Source organism: Ornithorhynchus anatinus, chromosome 2, assembly GCF_004115215.2.
Source record: "Ornithorhynchus anatinus isolate Pmale09 chromosome 2, mOrnAna1.pri.v4, whole genome shotgun sequence".
Lineage (NCBI taxonomy): Eukaryota > Metazoa > Chordata > Mammalia > Monotremata > Ornithorhynchidae > Ornithorhynchus > Ornithorhynchus anatinus.
In genome coordinates, this window is record NC_041729.1 from 25,041,556 (window position 1) to 25,064,536 (window position 22,981).

A 22,981-nucleotide genomic window follows, 5' to 3' on the forward strand; every position below is an offset into this window, starting at 1 on the left:
CTTCCAGGCCGCTGGGCGGAGAGCGGGTAAAGTACAGCTTGAGGAAGCTCGGGCTGTGGGGCACCTGAATGCTAAAGTTCTGCTATTCGATTTTATGGTCGGGCAGAGGTCTGCTGAAGCTGGCTCCGTCTGGATGGCTCCTTACCAGGAAGGAAGTGTTGCAATTGATTCTGATGCCCGTGTTGCAGCTCTCAGGAGCGAAATCCGGCAACGCCGTGATGATTCAGAGAGCCATTCACACCATTAACACGGAGTTCAACGTGAAGTGGGTTGGAGAGTTGGGTGACCATCACGGACGGGGGTGGAGGGACGGAAACTCCCCCTGAGCCGAGGCCCGGCGCGTCCGTTTTGAAAACGGTCTTTACGGACACCAGTCAGTGAGTGGGCTGGACTTTCTAACCAGTCAGAACCCCATCTAAAACCTAGAGAGGGTCCGGTTTAAACGGACAGGTAGCAGCATGGCTTAGTGGAGAGAGCACAGGCCCGGGAGTCAGAAGGTCACGGGTTCTAATCCCGGCTCTGCCACTTACCTGCTGTTTGACCTTGAGCAAGTCACTTAATTTCTCCACGCCTCAGCGACCTCATCCGTAAAACGGGGATTAAGACTGTGAGCCCTACGTGGGACAACCTGATTACCTTGTATCTACCCCAGGGCTTAGAACGGTGCTTGGCACATAGTAAGCGCGTAACAATAATGATAATCCTGGCTCCCCCGCTTGCCTGCTGTGTGGCTTTGGGCAAGTCACTTCTATGTGTCTCAATTATCTCATCTGAAAAATGGGGATTGAGACTGTGAGCCCCACCTGGGATAGGGACTGTGTCCAACCTGATTTACTACAATCTCCCCAAGCGTTTTCATCCAATCGTATTTATTGAGTGCTTACGTTGTGCAGAGCACTGAACTAGGCGCTTGCTCACTCAGTGCCTGGCACATAGTAAGAACTTAAAAAATACCATTATTATTATTATCAAGAATGCACTGCAATAACCAAGTTGGGGATCTTAAAGTTAGAAAAGGCAAGATTCGAATATACCTAGTAATAATAATAATAGTGATAATACGTAATAATTGTGGCATTTGTTAAGTGTTTACTATGTGCCAAGCACTGTTCTCCCCCGATCAGAATGTAAGCCCATCATTGGGCAGGGATCGTCTCTATCTGTTGCAGAATTGTACATTCCAAGCGCTTGGTACAGTGCTCTGCGCCTAGTAAACGCTCAATAAATACTAATGAATGAATGTATACTAAACACTTGGGCAGATACCAGATAATCAGATTGAGCACAGTCCCTGCCCCACACGAGACTCACAGTCTGAGTAGACGAGAGAACAGGTATTGAACTCCCCCCTCTCCCATTTTACGGATGAGAAAACGGAGGCTCGGAGAAATTAGGTGACTTGCCTAAGGTCACACAGTAGGCAAGCAAGTGGTAGAACGAGGATTAGAACCTGGGACTCTTGACTCCCAGGCCTCGGCACTTTTCATTAGGCCATGCTGCTTCCCTGGGGTTTTCTTTCCATCTCTCTCTCCTTCTTCAGGAAGGTCTCCTGCCAACCCAAAGCCAACCTTAAAAATCACCAAAGGGGAGAGTGCAGTCTACTAATGTGAGTAACGGACAGGGACTGTGTCTGTTTACTGTTGTACTGTACTCCCCCAAGCGCTTAGTACAGTGCTCTGCACAGAGTAAGCGCTCAATAAATAGAATTGAATGCATGAAAAGAAAGCTAGGAAGGGAGGTCTCACGAGTCCTTCCCACTTTCCACTATAACCTGGGCCGAATGACCTCCGCACTTGGCCTCTGGCATCTTCACTCTTTTGAACCCTTAGCTGGACAGGTGGATGGGAAAATAAACTGAGGCAATGTGGAAACGCATGCCAAACCGAGGTCAGCTCAACCAAACTTTGGTATGGTTACGGCCCTCGTAATCCGGTTGGACCCACAGAGGCACCGGGGAGTTTTCATAAAAAAATTCCTGTTCGTGCCCAGACATTCATCCATAATTTATCTCTGACCCTCCACCGGGCACCTCTCTATCCTCTGCTTCCCATCCTGAAGCGGATGCATTCATTCATTCAATCGTATGCATTGAGCACTTACTCTGTGCAGAGCACTGTACTAAGCGCTTGGGAAGGACAGTTCAGCAACAAATGGAGATAATCTCTGCCCACAAAAGGCTCACAATCTAGAAGGGGGGAGACAGACATCAAAACAAGTAGACAGGCATCAGTAGCATCATTATAAGTAAAAAGAATTATAGATATATACACATCATTAAGAAAAATCAATAGAATTATAATTATAAATATGTACACATATACCCATTGCTGTCTTTGCGCTAAAAAGGGAGACAGATGGGTTCGACGGGGACCGCAGGAAGCCGCTGACCAATGAGGAACCCGGGCACCTTTACTCTCCAGCTGCTAGACCTCGCCCTCCCCCTCCCCCGGTGGGGTTTTACAATGGGTGACGAGGGCATGATCTGCATGCGTGTAGCTCAGCGGTCAGCACTGTTAAAATCCCACAACGCTGCTGTGGCGGGCCCGGACTCCCCGATCCGGGTGCTCGTTGATGCCCTTTGAAGACACAGGGCGTTTTATTGGATGACAGACGAGCTGGGAATCGGGAGAGTTTTCATGGGGCCGCCACATCTCACGGCACCTTTCCACCACCCGAGTTTGCTGGAGTCCATTTTCAAAGTCTTCTTGACTCAGGGACAATGAAAACCCGCAGGACCCAGCCACCCGGCGGGGGAGAAGCTTTTTGTCTTTATTTTTATGGCATTTGTTAAGCGCTTACTATGCGCCAGGCACCGTACTAAGAGCTAGTCAGGTTGGACACAGTCCCCGTCCCACATGGGGCTCACGGTCTTAGTCCCCACTTAAAAGATGGGGTAACCTCTGTCCAGAGAAGTGAAGTGATTTGCCCAAGGTCACCCAACAGACACATGGCGGAGCCGGGATTAGCTTCTCAGTACAGAGACACCATCGGGAACCCCCGGAAGGAATCTCGTGCGGACCTGGGAAAACTCGCCTCCTAAACCCAACTGGGATCCATTGGGCTGCACAAGCCGGTCACTTAAACTAAAACTTTGTCCTTTCTCCCCCTCTGCCCCCTCCCCCACCTTGGCTCTCCGTCCAGCCCACGCCGACATTCTTCAATTCTGACCACAGGCCTGTGGCTGCCTTCAAGGATTCGACTGCAGCTAGTGTCTCTTCTCTCTTCCTAGAACCCGCAGGGCTGGGGCAGCCACACGATTTAAGGGAGGAGGAGAGGAAGGCCCGACCCAGTGGTTAGAGCAATCGGGCCGGGCCGGCCGGGATAAGTCGCTCTGGAAGATCACAGAGCCGCCGCCTCCATCCCCCCGAGTGGCGCTGAAAGGATTAGTGAGATAACGTCTGTCCGGGCTCTGAAGGGCTCATGCGGAAAGGGCTGGGGAAAGCCCAGGCGGTTCTGCGCTTCTTTCACCGAGGCGTGGGTCGTGCGGTTATCCCGGAATGAAAGCGGGGAGAGCCCGTAGCCGGGGGATGAGCAGAAGCCAGATCCCGGAGGGCCCCGCTGAACAGCCCGCGGAGGAGCACTCCCTCTCTCTAATCCAAAAACCAGTTCTCTCCTCACCCGGCCCCTGAAAGAGGCAGCTCTGATCCAGGGAATTTCAGGGACACGGCTTCGTTCTTCCCGCCGCTAACTGTGTAGCCTGAGTTCACGCGTGAAGGGTGCCCGTGAAGGGTGAAACAGTGGAGGGATGCCAGTCTGGGAATCGGTGGAGAATTCGGAGTGAACAAGGCCTGGCCGGATCAGCCAAGGGAGCCGGAGGGTGTGATGGGATGCTCTTTCCCTCTGTTGGCCCGCTGGGGTCTGGGAGAGGTTTCCGAGGTGAGCTGAGTTTTCCTGCAAGGCGACTGTCTCCGGGTTCACCGAGAGGCAGCCCTCCTCCTTCCGCTCTCTCTTGTGGTCTGTGCCCATTCTGGCTCGACCCTGGGGGGGTGCTGGGTGTGACACAGGTGGCCCTAGGCGGGGTGGCCCAGACTGGAGGTCACCCCAGATCTCAGACTGCCCCTCAGGAAGCAGTGTTAGCCCCAAAACTCCCCCGAGAGATTAGGTCTGCTCTCTGACAAGTGCCCAGAACAGTGCCCTGGCCCGAACGGGTGCTCAGTAAATGCAACTACCGCTACTACTACTAATAATAATTCCGGTACTCGTTAAGCGCTTACTATGTGCCAAGCACTGTTCTAATAACTGGGGTAGATACAAGCTAATCAGTTTGGACACAGTCCCTGTCCCCAAAGGGGCTCACACTCTTAATCCCCCTTTCACAGAGGAGGTAACCAAGGCACAGGGAACTGAAGTGACTTGCTCAAGTTCCCACAGCGGACATGTGGCGGAGGCGGGATTACAACCCAGATCCTTCTGTCTCCCCTATCCTCTTATTAGTGCTATCCCCTAATAATAATAATACTTATGGTATTTGTTAAGCGCTTACTATGTGCCAAGCACTGTTCTAAGCGCTGGGGTCGATACAAGGCACTCAGGTTGTCCCTCGTGGGGCTCACACTTTTAATCCCCATTTTACAGATGAGGTAACTGAGGCACAGAGAAGTGAAGTGATTTGCCCAAGGTCACACAGCGGACAAGTGGCGGAGCTGGGATTAGAACCCACGTCCTCTGACTCCCAAGCCCGGGCTCTTTCCACTGAGCCACGCTGCTTCCCCAGCCATGCCCAGGAGGCTCTCGGTGGGATTCATTCATTCATTCACTCAAGTGTATTTACTTAGCGCTTACTGTGTGCACAGCACCGCACTAAGCGCTTGGAATGGACAATTCGGCAACGGATAGAGACGATCCCTGCCCAACAACGGGCTCACAGTCTAAACGGGGGAGAAGACAACAAAACAAAACAAAACAAGTAGTCAAGAATCAATACCATCAAGATAAATAGAATCATAGATATGTACACATCATTAATAAAATAAATAGAGTAATAAATAATATATATCCCGGTCTGGAGGTCACCCCAGACCTCAGGACCCTCAGGAGGCAGTGTTAACTCGAAGGCTTCTCTGAGAGATCAGGACTGTCCTAAGACAAGCAGCCAGAACAGTGCACTGGCCGAAGATGGTGCTCAGTAAATGTTGCTGCTATTACTACTACTAATAATGATGGCATTTGTTAAGCGCTTACTATGTGCGGAGCACTGTTCTAAATGGTGGGGTAGATACAGGGTAATCAGGTTGTCCCACGTGAGGCTCACAGTCTTCATCCCTATTTTATAGATGAGGGAACTGAGGCCCAGAGAAGTGAAGTGATTTGCCCAAAGTCACATAGCTGACAAGTGGCAGAGCTGAGATTTGAACCCATGACCTCTGACTCCCAAGCCCGGGCTCTTTCCACTGAGCCACGCTGCCTCTTTACTACTCTACTTCTCTACGACTACTTTCCCTCCCATCCCCATCACATTGAGCGCACACCCAGGGTAGGGCCAAAACCAGTTTGTCTTTCTGGGGGGAACTGGAAGGTGTCTTTTGCTTGCTCTTTGGATCCAGCGCATTTAGCCTTTTGTCTGCTCGTGGCGTTAGAGTGGGGCCGGATTAGGAAACAGGAGGGCCATGTTAGCCGGAATGGGATTGCCACAACTTCACACCTATCACACCCCGTTATACACAGGTCCCAAAACCCTCCCTTGTTACACTCAGGGGCAAAACCAAACATGACGTTGTGTGGCTCCTGAAATGCTTTCAAGCCAAGGGAAAGGTACTAAATTAAGGTAACGCCAAAGGCCCCATTGCGGTCATTTACCTCCAGCTCGCTCCTCCCCCTCGTCCAAGTGGGGATGGAGCTGCTCATCTTTCAGAGCTCCAGAACCCATACCCCATTATGCCCATCTCCTACGTCGGCAGCTCGAACAGAATCCCCTCTCTGTTCCCGGAAAGCCGCCTCGGCCATCCTTCCTTCCAGTTTTTGCCTCAACTCCTGCCTGGTGCCTGCCTCTCGGCTGAATTCCGTTGGGCTTGAGGTGCCCTCCGGAAGGAGTGCTGGAATTGGGTTTCCCAGAACCAGGAAGTAAGGAAAATTCGGACTCCCGGACCAGAGGCTAACGTGAAGGAATCAGAAAGTTGGGCTCCTCAGCTCAGAACAATGTGTACGGTTTCACATATTCAGAAAGTAACCTCCTTGAGGGCAGAGATTACGCCTGATGCTTCTCCTGCAAACCAAGTACAATCAGTCCTCTGCCCGCCTCAGGCTCTCAATAGATACGGTTGTGGGTCATGACCTATTCTAAGCACTCTACGGCAAGGAAGCTTCCTTGACAAGCAGCTCCTTGACCTAAATGGGACTGCTCTTAAATGGGCCACCCTGGATTAACACGGACAAACAGTCGGGTGCAGAATCAGTTAGGGAAGATGGAGTTGTCCCAGGGAGAAGGTGGTTCTTCTAGGAGTCGGGTCTGGCAAGGTCTCACCACCGCAAACAATGATCAGGCCGTCACTCCTCTCCACTAGCTACGGGCTAGAGGAAAAGAGCATGAGACTGGGAGTCAGAGGACCCGGGTTCTAATCCTGGCTCTGCCAATTGTTTACTGTGTGACCTTAGGCAAGTCTCTTCACTTCACTGTGCATCGGCTACCTCAAATGGGGAATATCTACCTGTTCGTCCTCCTACTTAGACTGTCAGCCCCATGCGGGAGGGTATAAGCACTTAACAAATACCACCGTTATTATTATTGCGTCCAATCCGATTAATTTATATCTACCTCAGTGCTTAGAACAGTTGGGCACGTGGTAAGCACTTAACGAGTACCATAAAAAAACAAGCACACTTTTCTGCTACCCCCTAACTGGCTTCTGGCTCGTTACCTGCTACTTCGCAGATGGAATTCTTGGCCGGGGAGAGCTGGGGCAGGATGGCCACCCAACCCAGCCAGGATTGAGCCACACCCAGCCTGGGTGTGTGTGATCCTGAGTTTTCGTTGCAATGAGATTTGATGGTCAGAGGCCTCCTCTTCCATCTTAGAATTATGAAAGCTACGAGGGCTATCCCATTCCTATGACCTGGGAAGTTTGTTTCCCGGGACTAAAAGGCAGTTCAGGGGTAAAGGCCAAAAAGAAATTATCAGACATCCCAGGTCACCTAGTTGGAGCAGTCAAAGTTCTCCCAAGTCCCAGAGGGTCACCTTGGTTCCCTACGATCATGAAGGCCAAGCTGTGGATCTCTACATATTGAAGGTACATCTCCTCCAAGAGGCCTTCCCTGACTAAGTCCTCATTCCCTCTTCCCCGGCTCCCTTCCGCGTCGCCCAGGTCCTTGGATTTGCTCCCTCAGCCTCGCAGCACTTATGTCCAAATCCATAATTCATGTATTGACATTAACGTCTGTCTCTTCTAGACTGTAAGCTCCCTGTGGGCAGGGAACGTGTCTACCAACTCTATTCTCCTGTACTCCCCCAAGTACAGTTCTCTGCCCACGGTAAGCGGTCAACAAATACGATCGATGGCTCGAGTTACTTCCAGATGACGATTCTTGCCAGACTTGCGGATAACCGCGGGCGCACTTGGACTGTGTGGGGCTGGTCCTCCCAAACAGCCAGGGGGGAAGGCGAAAAGCAGTCTTTAGTTGAGGCCCGGCAGTAATTGCCATGTTTGGGCCTCACCCTAGGTCATTAGTGCACAAATGGTTGGATGGTCCTGTAGAAGAGGGAGGGCCATTATCACTAATTTTACTGTCAGCAGACGGGCCAACTGGACCCGGTGGAGCTGTGATGTACGGCACACGCACTCCTCCTTAATAGAAAGTCTCCGAAGCACAATTAAAGGTCTGGCGTGTGGGTAGCTGCTTTAGGGTGGGACCGGAGTCTGGTTTGCTAGCTTCCTGAGGCTGTGGTCTGAAAGAAGCCAACACACCTTACGGGCTCCTGAAGGGCAGAGGTTGCAAAGTGTATGTGTGTCTGTGTGCGTGTGCGCGAGGGGAAGGGGGCACGGGGAGGAAGGGAAACAGGACGGAAGGTAGGAAAGGGGACAGCGAGGGACTGTTATATTTGCTACCGCCTGTAGTGTTTCTGTCTCCATTGACTTACAGCCCTATTTAAGCATTAGCTAATAATAATAATAATAATGGTATTTAAGTGCTTTCCATGTACCAGGCACTGTACTAGGCGCTGGGGTAGGTACAAGATGGTCGGGTCGGACGCAGTCCACGTCCCACAGAGGACTCGGTCTCAATCCTGAGGCACAGGGAAATTAAGTGACTTGCCCAAGGTCACACTGCTCAGAAACATAGTCGCTCCTTCACCTGTAAATTATTTCAGTGTGTTTCTCCCCAACTAGATCATCGGCTCCCCTCTACATCTGTAAGCTCAATACGGGCAGAGTACGTGTCCCTCCAGAGACAGGAATCCCACCATCCCATGCCTAAGTCTAGTTTGGGGGGGGCTACCCTGGGCAGTCATACGGCCAGACCTCCGGGGACACCTCTCCGGGAAGGAGCAGTAATCAATCGTCCCTGCCCGTTTTCCTCCCAAGACCCTCCAGTCCTGATGCCCCTTCCCTACCTCCGTCTCCCTCTTGGCCCCGGCGGGGGGTCCTGCCCCAAACTCCAGTCCCATCCCAGAAGGCAATTTGAGAAACACACGGAGGAATGTTATTGTGGCCCATCCTGGCTTCTGCAGAAGCCAAGCCAGAGCTCTGCCCTTTCCCAACATGAAACAACAAGCCACGCGGAGGGAACAGGTCACCCGGAATGTAGTTGGAAATTCCAGCAGCTGAAGGTAGAATGCAGCAACAGGTTTTTCCCCCTTATAAATCCATTTCATACGCGCGAGCACTTGGTAGTGGCGGGGAGCCGGCGGGGCGGGGGGAACAAAGGGAGGGAGATAGAGTTAGAAGCCAAGAGCACGGCTCGGAGATGACAACGACCTTCCCGTGGCCCCACACAATGGCCAGATGCCCTGTGGCTTCTGGGCATCCTCCCCAGGGGGAAAAGGCAACCCATCGAGTGAGGCCTCTCACCGGGAGAAAGCCATCTCTTCTTCCAGCTTGTTGTCTTGACTTGCCAGGTGGTTGTTGGGAAGGCAGACACCCACCCCTTCCCGCCCCCTCGGCCAGACCCTGTGTGAGTCTCGGCAGAGTCACTTCCCTGCCCCGGGGGCCCGGGGTGGCTGTCGGGCGACGGGTGTTCGTGAGGCCCAGGTGCTGCTGCACCCAGTGTGAATCATGCTGATGGCAGCTACTCTGGCCCAGACTGGAGGGAAAGGAAAAGGCAACTTGGGATGGGCGGGAGAGCCCCTCCGAGCCTCCTGCTCACCCTGGCTGTGGCACCCAGCTGGAGAGAGGGGCGCAACGTGGCTAGGGAGGACGCTTGGCTTGACGACTTGGGATTTCCAGGCTCCTGGGCCGACTTTCAACTTGGGGCGAGCGTGGGATGGGGTGGAGGGTGAGGCTGCGGCGGCGGGGTGATTCAGGAGATGGAAGCAGCCGGGGGGTGGGGAGATAAGGACCCGAGACCTCGTTAGGAGGTGGAACGCCGTCTCGGGAGTGCTGGCGGGGAATCAGAGCTGGCAGGAATAATGCCCCGTCAGCATTCGTCATCGCTTCTGGACCTCGGAGAGCATTTCCGCCAAGGGTGTCCAAAGAGCTGACATCAGATCCCTCCTTGCCAGGGGAAAGGAGTGTCTCTTAGGTAAACTGAGGCCTGGCCCCGGTCCCCTCGGTCTAGCCAGTTACCTGGATTTCTAGCTTTACGTGGGCACTGCCTGCTGATTTTTTTTTTTTTAATTTTTTAAATAGAAGCACTTTTCCCTTTCTCAACAATCAGAATTAAGGGCCCAGGCCAACCCTTCCTTCCCTCCTCGAGACTGTGAGCTTGTTGTAGGCAGGGATTGTCACTCTTTATTGTTGCTTTGTACTTACCCAAGGGCTTAGTACAGAGCCCTGCACACAGTAAACACTTAATAAATATGATTGAATGAATTAATCTCTGGGCAGGGTGGGAATAAGGGGTCTCTGTAGGCAGAGACATGGCAGAGCTGGGTCCCTGTCTTTCTCTACATCACGTTGTCATCGATCAGCTTCCCCCACAGGTGGCTTTCCTCCCTGGAGCCTCACTCCAAGGTGGCGGGCGGCGTGGGAAATGTCACTTGATAAAGTGCTCAGAACAAAGGCTGGGGAGCCCCACTCTGCCCATCCCAGCCTCCCTGGTGGGGCAGAACTGGGCGGGGCGGGCGCAGTTTCAGGGAGATTACAGGTTTGACGTTCCGTTCCCACAGGGAGCTAAGGCCTGGATGGGGGTCCTCTCTGCCTCCGGCCCTCCGGGGTAGCTTTGGATCAATCAATCAGTGGTATCTACTGAGCGCTTACTGCGCGCAGACCACTGTTCCGGACGCTCGGGAGAGTCGGCGGACACAATCCTGGATCTCCGGGGGAACGAGGCTAGGAAGGGAGAGGCAGACTTAAAAGGCTCAGTTGGGTTCTGCGGTCTCGCTTCCGGTTGGCACGACGCCTCGCTGCACAGGTGCAGGTTTAGGGTAGGGGGCTACCAGACCCTGCACCCCTACGCTCCCAACTCGAACGGCAGCCAGACGGTTGTCCCGGGAAGCCAACGTCTCCCGCACGCGGCCACAATAAACGTAGCAACGGGAGCCTCGGCGTGTCCAGAGAAAAGCTTCGTTAATGCACTGGCACGGTGGCGACAGGCCTGACAATGCCCTGGGTGGTTTCTCCGTTTGCACAGGGCTCAGCTGCTGGCGTCAGGGCACCCCGCCCGGCCAGACACTCCCCTCTCTCCTCCTGAGTCCCGCCCCGTCCCTGCCTTGAGTCTCACAGGGATCTTGACTTCTTTCTCCAGGCTGGGCGGAAAGCCGGCAGAGAGAATTTCCCCCTTTTTGGATCTTAGGATGGATGGGGCCTCAAACCTCCCTCCTTTCCCCTCGAACACAGGATCAGGCCCAGGGGTACTTAATGGGGCTTTACTCTCTCTGTTCCCGGGGCAGGGGGTAGTTTTCAGCTAAAGGAGGCACAGTGGGCCATGCCCAGATAGATCTGGGCTGCCCTTGCAGCCCCAGCGGGCTTCCCAGCCTTTTTCGGACGTGGCCCACCTCAGATGTTTCTCCTCCCCCTCCCTCCAGCTGCTCATTTTTGCAGTATTGCTACTTGTCCTCACTTTCCAGCTTTCACCAAGTTTAAGATTCCCTCCAGGCTAAAACTTGAGGTCCCATCTTTTGAAATTCATCAATCCAGCCCCAATCCGGCGGCTCCGGGCAGTGGGTGCTGAGACACAAGGGCAGCAGGGGTGGGGAGAGGAAGAGCTTTCAAGCAGGGCCATTTCTTTCTCCATTAGCCACTGTGAAAAAGGTCTGGCGGGGGGAGGTCTAAAATGGATGAATTGCATTTTCCAAGTGCTTAGTACAGTGCTCTGCACCCCGTAAGCGCTCAATAAATAGACTGAACGAACGAACGAACTTGGGAACTGCCCGGTTCCCCGGCAGTTATCCGAGCTCACCCTGATTCTGGTCAGCCCGGGCTGAGTTGCCAGGCTGTCCCGAGGGGCAGGATGGTTCTAAGGAGGGCAGGCAGATACGCAGTCAGGACGTGACCTCATCCGCTCCTGACCTACATCTTCCATCTCTGAGTGTGCGTCTGCAGAGATCAGAGATCATCCTAGGCAGGTTTGTCAACCTGAGAGGACTGAGGTTAACAGACTCCCGGCCCTGCCTGAAACATATCCTCCCCCACCTCTGCACCCACCTCCCCTCACCAAACGGCAGCGGAGCCTAGTGGATAGAGCCCGGGCCTGGGAGTCAGAAGGACCCGGGTTCTAATCCCGGCTCTGTCACTTGTCTGCTGTGGGCAAGTCACTTCACTTCTTGGTGCCTCAGTTACCTCATCTGTAAAATGGGGATTAAGACTGACCTGGACTGTGTCCAACCGGATTAGTTTGTATCTGCCCCAGTGTTTAGTACAGTGCCTGGCACATAGTTGGCACTTGACAAGTGCCAATAGAAAAACAAACAAACAAACATAAAAATAGCAACAGGGAGACTTTCAGGAACTCAACAAGCAAATCTGAGCTGGCCGTTCGGCTCTCTGCTTAAAAGACAGAGGGCGGCGATCCATAAGCAGGCCCGACACATTCTATTACCTGGTCCACTTGAGACCGGACTATATCGAAGGAGGCCTGTTTTACCAAACGTGGGGTGAAGAGCCCATTAAGAAAGTATACATCAATCCCCCAAAGTCTCACTGTCTCTTGCGGCACTGGAAGAGTCTCTGGAGGAAAACAAAAAAAATCCAGGCTGGCAATGTGGCAATTTTGGTCTTTAAATCAGTCCCAAGGACAGAAGTGAGTCAATTCCACTCCCCTGTTGGCTTAGCTATTGCTTCTGCTCCAAAGCCCAGAGGGGCAGCACAAGGTGAGCTGCCCGGTGGGTGTGGGGAGTGGGAGTTGGGGGGGAGCAGCAGAGAGGGGCACGGAATCACCCAGTATTCCCAGAGATAAAGGGCTTCCTCTTCCCATGGTTTCTTTCCTCCTCTGCTGCCCTCACCCAGCGTGCCCTAGAATGACTCAAGATCAGCCCGCCAGGTTGCAGCAGCCTGTGCCGGTGTTGTTAAGTCCAACAGGGACTTAAGTGGGGAGGGGTCACTGCCCGGTCCCCGCCCTCCATTTCGGCATTCCCGCCCGGTTGTATTTTAGGGCTCAGCTGTGCCACGGCCATGCCCTCCGCTGCCCCGCGAACCCCCCCGGACGCCGCGGCAGAGCCACGAGCACGGTCGGTGGGAATTACTTTCCCATTTTACACCCGAAAAAACCGGCGGCACGTACGTAAAGCTATCTGCTTGAGGTCACACGGCGAGTCAGGGTTACGATACAGATTTCGGGGCCGAGTCTCTCCCCGCCACGCTCTGCCTTGCGATCTCTTTTTGACCGGTTTGAGCTTCCGTCCCCCAGGATCTGCTCTGACCTAGTCATCCGAGGCCCACCACCCATAGCTCCATCTTAGACTTTACCAAGCCCACCTCCATCCCCTCAAACTGTCACGCCACATCAGAGTTCTTTCCCACTGAGTCCATTTTCGGACTTCGAACCCTTTTCCGTAAGACTCTGGGGGAGGAGAGATAAGGACACTTCCTCTAGACTGTCAGCTCCTTGCGGGCAGGGGATGTGCCTACCAACTCTGCTCTATTACACTCCCCCAAGCACCTAGTTCAATGCCCTGTACACCGTAAGCGCTCAATAAGAACAACGGATTAATCCGACCGACTGATTGATGACAACTGGCTTGATGAACGCCATCTCTAGCTCTGGAATGATCTGCCTTTGACTTTGGGTTTCGTCTATCAGACGAAGCAGTCAAGGCAGGTACAAAGCATCCTGCTAAGGCGAATAAAGGAGGCTCTCCAACAAACCCCATTAGTATAATAATAATGACGACGGTGGCCTGAATTTGTAGACGCTTTCCGTTTTTACACCTCATCAATCTCCTTTTGGGCTCGCACCGACCGTTCTTCCCCTAACTGAGGACAGGATAGCCTCGATCCAGCCCCCCGCCTTGGACTGATGGGGACAGTGAGGCACGGGGAGAGAGGCACGGGGTAGGGATTCGGCTCTCCCTCGGAGTCACCTCATTTTTCCCCGCTCCGCGCCCCCGCGGCCACGGACCCGTCCCCCACTGGCCCCGGCTCACCTTCTGGGCTTGGTTAATCATCTTCCTGGCCACCTCCTTGATGTGGGCCTGGCCGTCGATGGGGGGTTGCATGTAGACGCTGGCCCGGGTGACCCCCCGGTAGGCGATGGTGTCCGGCCAGCCGATGTCCAGCTGCGGGATGGAGCGGTCCGACTTCTGCGGCCAGTACTCCAGCGAGGGGACCGAGTCCTCGACCTCCCCTCCCGGCTCGGCGTCCTCCCCCTCGGGCCCCGGGCCCCAGCCCCCGCCCCCGGGGCTCCCCGACCCGCGGAGATCCTCCGAGCCCGGGTCGTAGGTCTCGATGGTCTCCAGGATCTTTTTAAGCTCCAGTTCCGAGAGGAAGTCCCGGATGTTCTCTTTCTTGAGGACCTCGTAGAAGGCCTCGGGCCCCTGGGAGACCAAGGCCTCCAGGGCCAGCCTCTGCTCTTCGCTGTAGAAGAACTCTGGCTTGGACTGGCTGGACCGCCAGTTTACGTGGCTGTCGTCCAGACACTGGACCTGGGAGTAGGCCATGGCCGCTCGCCCGTCCTCCTCACCCCTCGACCCTCAAGCGGCGGCTCCTCCCAAGCCCCAGCCGCACGCACCGGGCAGTCCCGGGGTGGGGGGCGAGGAGTCACAGGAGGGGAGGAGAGAGGGCTGGGGGAAGCTGGTTAAATCCAAGCAGGACCCTCTTCGTCTCCTTCTTCTCTTTCGGGCGGTCGGACTCCCGCGTCCCTCGCCTCGCTAGGCGAAGTCCGCTCCTCTTCCCGCCGGACGGTCCGACTCGTTCCCCGGGGCAGGGCTGGCAGGGGGGCGACTGGGCCTCGATGATGATGTGGCCTCGATGCTGCCCATAGGGAACCTGGATGGAAAAGCCGGACAGAGAGAGCGGAGGGTCACGGAGGGGTCGCCGGTGCGGGGAGGGCGGACGGGGGGACCTTCCCAAAGTCGGAGGATCCCAGATTCGGGAGAGGAGGAGAGGGGGAGGGGGAGGGTCCCGGAGCTGGGAGGGTGGGGAGGGTCGGGGGGGCTGGGACTCGGGTCCCCCGGTCCCTTTCGTCCTCGCCGGACGCTCGGATGGCCCCAAGCGCGGCCTCGGGCGGCGGGTGCCCGCCGATCTCCGAGCGGCCCGAGGTGGGAAGGGGCTGGGGGTGGGGGCTCCCCGTGCGGACCCCTCCCCCCGCCCCCCCCCGTCCCGGTGGGTTTACCCGGGGGGTCTGCGCGGCACGCTCGGGCTCCTCGGCCGGGACCGGCGCTCAGCCCGACAGGTAGAGACACGGAAAGGACAGGCGGGAGAGCGCGCGGTCGGCCCGGGGGGAGGGGCCGCCGGGGGGGAGGGGTCACCGGGGGGAGGGGTCACCTGGGGGGGGGAGGAGAAGGTGATTCATGGCCCCTCCCCACCCCACCTGCCCGTCACGTGGCCCCGCCCCGCCCCCTCCCCTCCCCGCCGCCGCTTCGGCCGCCCTAACTCAGCCGCCCCTTGCTGCCAGCCCACCGCCCTCCTCTCCTTTCCTCTCGCCCCTTCGACCCCCACCCCCCGGCCTCTTCGCCCCCGGGGTGGGGGATCCAACGCCTCGGAGAGCCAGGGGAGAGTACCCACATGGGGCTATGCCGTCGTCCACCTCTTAAGTTCACACCTGCTGCCCACCTGGGCCTATCTCACCTGGAGCCCCGCTCACCCGGACCTACCTCACCCGGCGGCCAGCTCGCCCAGGCTCTCCTACCTCACCCGGCGGTCACTCGTCCGGTCTCTCCTACCTCACCCGGCGGCCTGCTCGCTCAGTCTCTCCTACCTCACCCGGCGGCCTGCTCGCCCTTGCCTACCTCACGGTGCCCCGCTCGCCTTTGCCTACCTCACCCAGCGGCCCGCTCGCCCTTGCCTACCTCACCCGGTGGCCTGCTCACCCGGTCTCTCTTACCTCACCCAGCCAGTCACCCAGGTGACTGCTCACCAGGGCCCTACCAAACCAGGTCTACCCTCACCCAGTGGTCTGTTCGTCCAGTCTCTAACCGCACACGGACCCTACCTCACCCAGACCCTGCCAAACCCGGCCCCCATCTCACCCGGCGGCCTGCTCTCCCAGGTCCCCACCAAACCCGTCCCCCACCTCACTCAGCAGCCTACTAGCCCAGCCCCTCCCTAACCTGGCCCCCACCTCACCCACTGACCTGCTGGCCCGGGTCAAACCAGGCCTCTACCTCACCCGGCCCCCACCTCACGGGAAAGCCCGCTTGCCTGATCCCTACTTCACCCGGCCCCTACCTAACCCTGCCCACACCTCACCCAGCAGCCCGCTCTCCTGGCACCCACCTCCCCAGGTGGCCTGCTTGCCCCAGTACTTTCTTGGAGGGGTTGGAACGTGGTTAATATTTTCGGAGAGGGATGCTGGGACTCATGGCTAGTAATTGTACCCTTAAAATTTGTTATGGCTTTGAAAGTGCAGCATATTAATGTCATCACTGTGGACAATAACACTGCTGAAAATACAGTCAAAGCAAGTTTACTTCAAATAAAAACCTCCTAATGGAGCTCTGTAGGAGTGCTAGTCCTCGACTGTAAGCTCCTTGTGAGCGGGGAAAATCTTTACCAGCAGTTGTATTTTACTCTCCCAATCGCTTAGTACAGTCCACTGCACACAGTAAAGCACTCAATAAATACTATTTGTCAATTGACTCTTAGCTGTTTATAACATTCCCACTTCTTAGATGAACGACGTGGGTAGTCTTCCAAGTGTTCTGGGCCGGACTTAGACATCAAGAGATAACACTGATTGAGTGGTAGTTTTGTGTTTCACAATTGACAAAGCAAGGCATTACCCAAATGAAGCCCTTGTGGCTTGCCACCCCCAGCTACCTGATGCCCACTCTGGTTCTCTGATGGGGTTGGTAGGACAGCGGGGCTGGTCGCTTCTTTTTTATGGTATTTGTTAAGCGCTTACTCTGTGCCAGGCACTGCTCTAAGCAGGGAGATAGATGCAAGGTAATCAGGTCAGACACAGTCCCTGTCCCACGTAATAATAACAATAATGTTGGTATTTGTTAAGCGCTTACTATGTGCAGAGCACTGTTCATGGGGCTCACAGTCTTAATCCCCATTTTACAGATGAGGTTACTATAGCCTAGAAAGTGAAGTGACTTGCCCAAGGTCACACAGCAGACAAGTGATGGAGCCGGGCCTGGAACCCAGGGTCTTGTGTGGGATGGCAGCCAGTCTCCCCAGAACGTTGCTGCCTCTGGGAGTTTCAGAGCGCTTAGACCCGAGACTATGTAGTGTGTTTGGGAGGATGAGCAGGTCAGGGCCGTGGGAGGGGATTCTTGGCCATACTCTAAGCTCCCTCTAGACTGTAGGCTCGTTGCGGGCAGGGAATGTGCGTGGTATATTGTATGGTACTCTCCCAAGTGCTCAGTTCAAAGCTCTGCCATAATAAGCGCTCGGTAAATATGATTGACTGACAGAGAAACTAGAAGTTGGACCCAAGAGGTGAGCTGCCCTCTGCTTTGTTTCAGGTGTCAGCCTCCGGCCAGGGGCTCCAATGTCACTGGTGTCAGGTAGTGGGTTGTACGATCCCAGACTGAGCTTCCCCTTTTCCCTCTGCTCCATCTGCTGCCTCTCTGCCCCACCCCTTCCCCTCCCCTCAGCTCAGCCCCCTTCCTCCCCTTCCCCTCTGCTCCTCCTCCTCTCCCTTCCCCTCCTCTCAGCATTGTGCTCATCTGCTCATTTGTATATATTTCTATTTATTTTGTTAATGAGATGTACATCCCCTTCATTCTATTTATTGCTATTGTTTTTGTCCGTCTCCCCCGATCAGACTGTAAGCCCGTCAACGGGCAGGGATTGTCTCTATCTGTTGCCGAATTGTACATTCCAAGTGCTTAGTACAGTGCTCTGCACATAGTAAGCGCTCAATAAATACTACTGAATGAATGAACGATGCCACATCTGATATCCAGAGAGCCTTTAGACAGCTGCATCGGAAGGGAGGAGTGTGATTGTCGGGATATTTACACAAGCCTGTTAAAATGTGGTCCTTGTCAGGTGGGCCTTCCGGTATGTGTTTGCGGTCAGTGGGGGCCCCAGCGGGGCCATTTTATAAATAGTCAAAGGACCGAATTGGATGCCGGGTTTGGGTAGCTTGGACTTGGATATCATGCCGTGAGGCTAGACGTCTGGATAGATGTGGGAGGTGATAAAATGATGCCGTTTAGGGCAGAGGTGGGATCGCGGCACAGGGAATCCGGATCCAGACGGGGACCTCAGAGAGAGGTCCTGGGAATAGAAACTAGGGGAAGAGATGGCTCAGGGATACTGATCCCGACCCTGTGGTCAGGGGGTTGGGGAAGCTAGTGGGGAAGGTTTTTTTTTTTTTAAGCAAAAAAGGAAGAAACAATGAAGTTTGGCCAGTGCTGGAAAGTCTTATATGTATTTAAAGTGGAATCGAGGCCGATCATGGCTGACTCCAGCTTCCTGGGAAGGTAGAAAAAATGTAGTCTCGAGCCGGAATTCTACTGGGTTTGGGTATAAATAGGAGCAGAAGATTAATGTCTAGTTTGAGGCATGGAGGGAAGGCATTTGGGTTGGGAGAGCTCCATTCCTGATGGTCTGTTGACAGTGATTATGTTGCGGGGGTTGGAGATAGTGCGGGTGGGGGTAGGCCCTACCTCACCTTCAATCAACCATACTTATTGAGTGCACAAGGTGTGCAGGTCATTGAACTAAGTTTTTGGAAGAGCACAATAAAAGCAACAAACGACATGGTCACTGCCCCCACAAGAAGTTTAGAATCTAATGGAGGAGGTAAGCAGACAAATTATTTATATACCCCCGGAGCAGGAGAAAGAATAGGAATGCACTTGGTAGTGGTAGGAGTCTGGAAGATGAATGCGTAAGTGAAAATAAGGAGCAAAAGTAGCTCTTTACTAGCAGGGCCTGAGTTCTAATCCCAGCTCCACCATTTGTCTGCTCTGTGACCTTGAGCAAGTCACTTCTCTGTGCCTCGGTTCCCTCATCTGTAAAATGGGGATTGACTACCTGTTCACCCTCCTACTTAGACTGTGAGGGACCTGATCACTTTGTATCTACTCCAGTGCTTAGTACAGTCCCTGGCACATACTGAGCACTTTACAAATGCCATTATTATTATTATCAGCGAGGTTGGGTGTAAGTGTTTAATTGCTGTGGGTGGTTGTTGGATTGGGGGAAATTAATGAGGGAAGGCTTCCTGGAGGAAGGAGCCTTTTAGAGAGCCTCGACGGTGGGGAGAGCCATGGTCTTGTGATTGTGAAGGGAGAAGAGGACGAGCAAGAGATCTAAAGTAGAAAAATTTAGTGTGAAGAACAGTTAGAAGGAAGCGGCGTGACCTAATCAAAAAAAGCGTGGATCTCAGAGTTGGGGTTTGGGTTCTAACCCCTTCTCTGCTATTTGTCTGCTGGGTGACTTGGGCAAGTCACTCAACTTCTCTGTGCCTCAGTTTTCTCAATTGTAAAATGGAGTTTTTAAGTGCATGTTCTTCTCCCTCCCATTTAGACTTTGAGTCCTTGCGGGACAGGGACTGTGTCTGACCTGCTTGTCATGTATCTACCCCAGTACTTAGTTCAGGGCTTGGTTTAACACATCCCACCGAAGCGGCGTGGCCTAGTGAAAAGAGCATGGGCTTGGGAGTCAGAGGACATGGGTTCTAATCCCAGCTCCGCCACTGTCTGCTGTGTGACCCTGGGCAAGCCACTTCACTTCTCTGTGCCTCAGTTACCTCATCTGTAAAATGGGGATTAAGACTATGAGCCCCACGTGGGACAAACCGATTACCTTGGATCTACCCCAGCACTTAGAACAGTGCTTGGCACATAGTAAGCGCTTAACAAATAGTATTATTACTAGTATTTATTAGGTTGGGCTAGGGAAAAGCAAAGGATGTGAAGTGGGGTGTAGCGGATGGAGAGAGAAGATAGATAACAATAACAGTGTTAAGCACTTACTCTGGGCCGAAGACTAAGCTGAGAACTGGCGTAGAGAGAGGATAATCAGATCAGGAGCAGTCCCTGTCCCCCTCGGGGCTCAAAATCTAAGATGGAGAAAGCTGGCGATGAGACTTGCCGCTTATGGACTGGAGTTGCAGCTTAAGGTGGAGGGAAATGGGTAGCCATGGGAGGTTTTTAGGGGAGTGGAGAGGTACATGCTGAATGATATTTTAGGAAGATGATCTTGGGCGACAGGAAGGAGTATATGCTAGGGAAGCAGTGTGACCTGGGAGTCACAAGGATCTGGGTTCTAATCCCGGCTCCGCCACTTGCCTGCTGTGTGTACCTTGGATAAGTCACTTCACTTCTCTGTGCCTCGGTTCCCTCATCTGTAAAATGGGGATTAAGACCGTGAGCCCTAGGTGGGACAGGGACCATGTCCAACCCTATTATTTCATAGCTACCCCAGTGCTTAGAACTGTGCCTGGCATATAGTAAGCGCTCAACAAATACCACAATTATTATTATTCTATGTTGAAGAGGGCGGAGATTAGCAGCGTAGAGTATATGCTGAAGAGGGCAGAGGCTGGACGTTAGAAGACCAATGAGCACGTGGCTAGAGAAGTGTAATCATTAGATGCCGTGCATCTGAACCTGGGTGTGGCCATTGAGGTGGAGAGAAAGGGGGTGGATCCAGCCTTAAGAGAAGACTAGGAATGAAAAGAAGCCAGCTTTTCATCCCTACTTCTTTATAAATCATTCACAACAGCCAAGCTTGGCCCTGAAAGACCTTTTCTCTTTAAGTTATAGGAAACAGCAGAACCAATTCCAAGGACCCAACTAATACAGTGCTCTGCAAGCGCTCAGTAAATACGATCGAATGAATGAATGAACTCAACTCAACTCTCTGCCTCAGTTCCCTCATCTATAAAATGGGGATTAAGACTGTGAGCCCCATATGGGACATGAACTGTGTCCAACCTGTAGTAGACTCATATCTACTCCAGCACTTAATACAGTACCTGGCACATAGTAAGCATTTAACGAATACTATTAAAAAAAACAAAACACGCAGGCAGGAGTGGTGCCTTCCCACTAGCCTCTCTCCAGAGCCGTCCCTGAGAGCCTCAAGACGGCATTTCTCACCGGCTCGGCTGACTCCGCTTCGGATTTTTCCAGCTCCTATTCCTGTCCCCTTCCTGCTACCATCTTGAGGAACCCCTAGATAATTTCCAGACCAAAGGCCTCATGAGAAGGCGAGGAGAGGACCCCTAGGCTGTAGTTGTCAGTGGACCTCCTGGACCGATCAAGAGGCTTGCAGGAGCATCAGTCACAGATCTAGGTCCACGAAACTTCCGATGACCAGCTTTGACCGATTTTTCTGTTTTGCAGTCCCTTTTTGGGGGAGTGAAAATGGAGCAGGACACGATTCCTTTCTTAGGAAACAGGGCTCTGGCATTTTGTGGAGATCATTTGGAGTTTTGCCCTGTGCAGACCTAGTCCTTCTATCAGCAAGCATTTACTGATCCGTTCACTGATTTCACAGTCCTGAACTAAGTGTCCTCTCATCACTCAGCGCTTATCCAAAAGCCCGGCCTGGCACTGACTCTGCATCTGGCCTGTGCTGTTCTGTGATTGACTTGGAATTTCATCGAGTGCCAGATCGGTGGAAGACTCTCAGTGGTGATTTGATGTTTCAGTCTTCCTCCCCCGGGGAGTGCCTGCTGTTCTTTGCTGGGAGGAAAGTTGTTCCCGCCCCTCATGAAATGATCTGAGTCAATCAGTCCATCAATCAATGGCCTCTATTAAGTACCTAGTATGTGCAGAGCACCTTACTAGGTGCTTGAGAGAGGACAAGGCAACAGAGCTGGGAGATGCATTCCCTGCCCGCAATGAGCTTACAGTCTAGAGAGTCGGTGGATACCAGGTGCCACGGCTCCCATGCCAACCTCGTCTCCCAACTGGTTCCTGAGTCTCCATGGCCTCCCACAGCCAGTGCATTTGGATCCGCCTGCCCCAAGAGGGAGGTCTGCTCTGATCTGGAGGACTCCCTGGACAAGGAGGTCTGACTGGGATCCTTGGAAGCTACAGAGCAAAGCTCCGGAGGCAGAGGATCCCAAACCACCCCACCCATTTGGCTACCTCCAGGCAGCCAAGGCCCAGCCTGGAACAGAATCCTGTCACGACTCTGAAGCCGAGCAGCTTCCCTCCCCTGGTCCTACATTCATTCAATAGTATTTATTGAGCGCTTACTATGTGCAGAGCACTGTACTAAGCTCTTGGAATGAACAAGTCGGCAACAGATAGAGACAGTCCCTGCCGTTTGACGGGCTTACGGTCTAATCGGGGGAGACGGACAGACGAGAACGATGGCGATAAATAGAGTCGAGGGGAAGAACATCTCGTAAAAACAATGGCGACTAAATAGAATCAAGGCGATGTACAATTCATTAACAAAATAAATAGGGTAATGGAAATATATACAGTCGAGCGGACGAGTACAGTGCTGTGGGGATGGGAAGGGAGAGGTGGAGGAGCAGAGGGAAAAGGGGAAAAGGAGGGTTTAGCTGCGGAGAGGTAAAGGGGGTCCTACCCACATCCAGGATGGCTAAGATGGCCTGGAGCATCCTGAGGAGTGGGACTGTCAGCTCACGTAGCTAGGGAATACGTCTACCGGCTCTGTTTATTGTACCCTCCCAAGAATGCCCTGCACACAGTGAGCGCTCAATAAATAAGATCGATGGATTGTCCCTGCGGCTTGGTAGCCCCAGCGGGATTGTGGGGATCTCCTGTTAGGCAGTGGTTTGGCCCCTGACAATGCGGGGGACCTGAGAAGGTTGGAGAATTGTACTTTCCAAGCTCTTAGTAGTGTTCTGCACCCACTAAGCGCTCAATAAATACGATTGAATGAATGAGACGGTTAGCGGGCTGGTGGTTCTGAGGGCCTGCCGATTGCTCTTCGCTTATCGGCTCAGACCTACCCTGAGGAGGCAGCTTATTCTCTGCCTGGGAGTGCCGGGGTCCTCAGCCCCTCCATCCTGTGTGGTCAACGACCAGTGGTTTTGCTTCAGCCTCCTAAAGGCGGAGTCTCGGAGGGACAACCGGCACTCGGAGGAGCACGGTGAGTCCGGCTTCATTCATCAGGGTGGGTGGCATCATCTTACATTCTGCTGCTGTACCTTTTTTTTTAAATGGCATTTGTTAGGCGCTTGCTACGTGCCAGACAACGTACTAAGCTCTGGGGTAGATACAAGGTTGGACAGAGTCCATGTCCCACACGTGGGGCTCGCAAGCTTAATCCCCATTTTACAGATGAGGTAACCGAGTCCCGGAGAAGTGAAATGACTTGCTCAAGGTCACACAGCAGATGCACGG

At 53.8% G+C, this 22,981-nt stretch overlaps 2 protein-coding genes across 5 annotated transcripts in view; one reads left to right on the top strand and one right to left on the bottom strand.

Annotated features, from left to right (window-relative positions):
• Positions 1–14,947, bottom strand: part of FAM83G (family with sequence similarity 83 member G) — a 47,337-nt gene extending 32,390 nt beyond the window's left edge. For both annotated transcript variants that reach the window (XM_039910691.1, XM_029056928.2), the window contains exons 1-2: positions 14,860–14,947; positions 13,673–14,513 (exon numbers count right to left, since the gene is read on the bottom strand). In XM_039910691.1, the coding sequence (XP_039766625.1) occupies positions 13,673–14,185 (513 nt within the window). In that variant the 5' untranslated portion in view covers positions 14,186–14,513; positions 14,860–14,947. The remainder of the gene's footprint in view (positions 1–13,672; positions 14,514–14,859) is intronic.
• The window catches only part of SLC5A10 (solute carrier family 5 member 10), a 144,581-nt gene that overhangs the window by 70,967 nt on the left and 50,633 nt on the right, over positions 1–22,981 (top strand). The gene's annotated exons all lie outside the window — the stretch shown is intronic.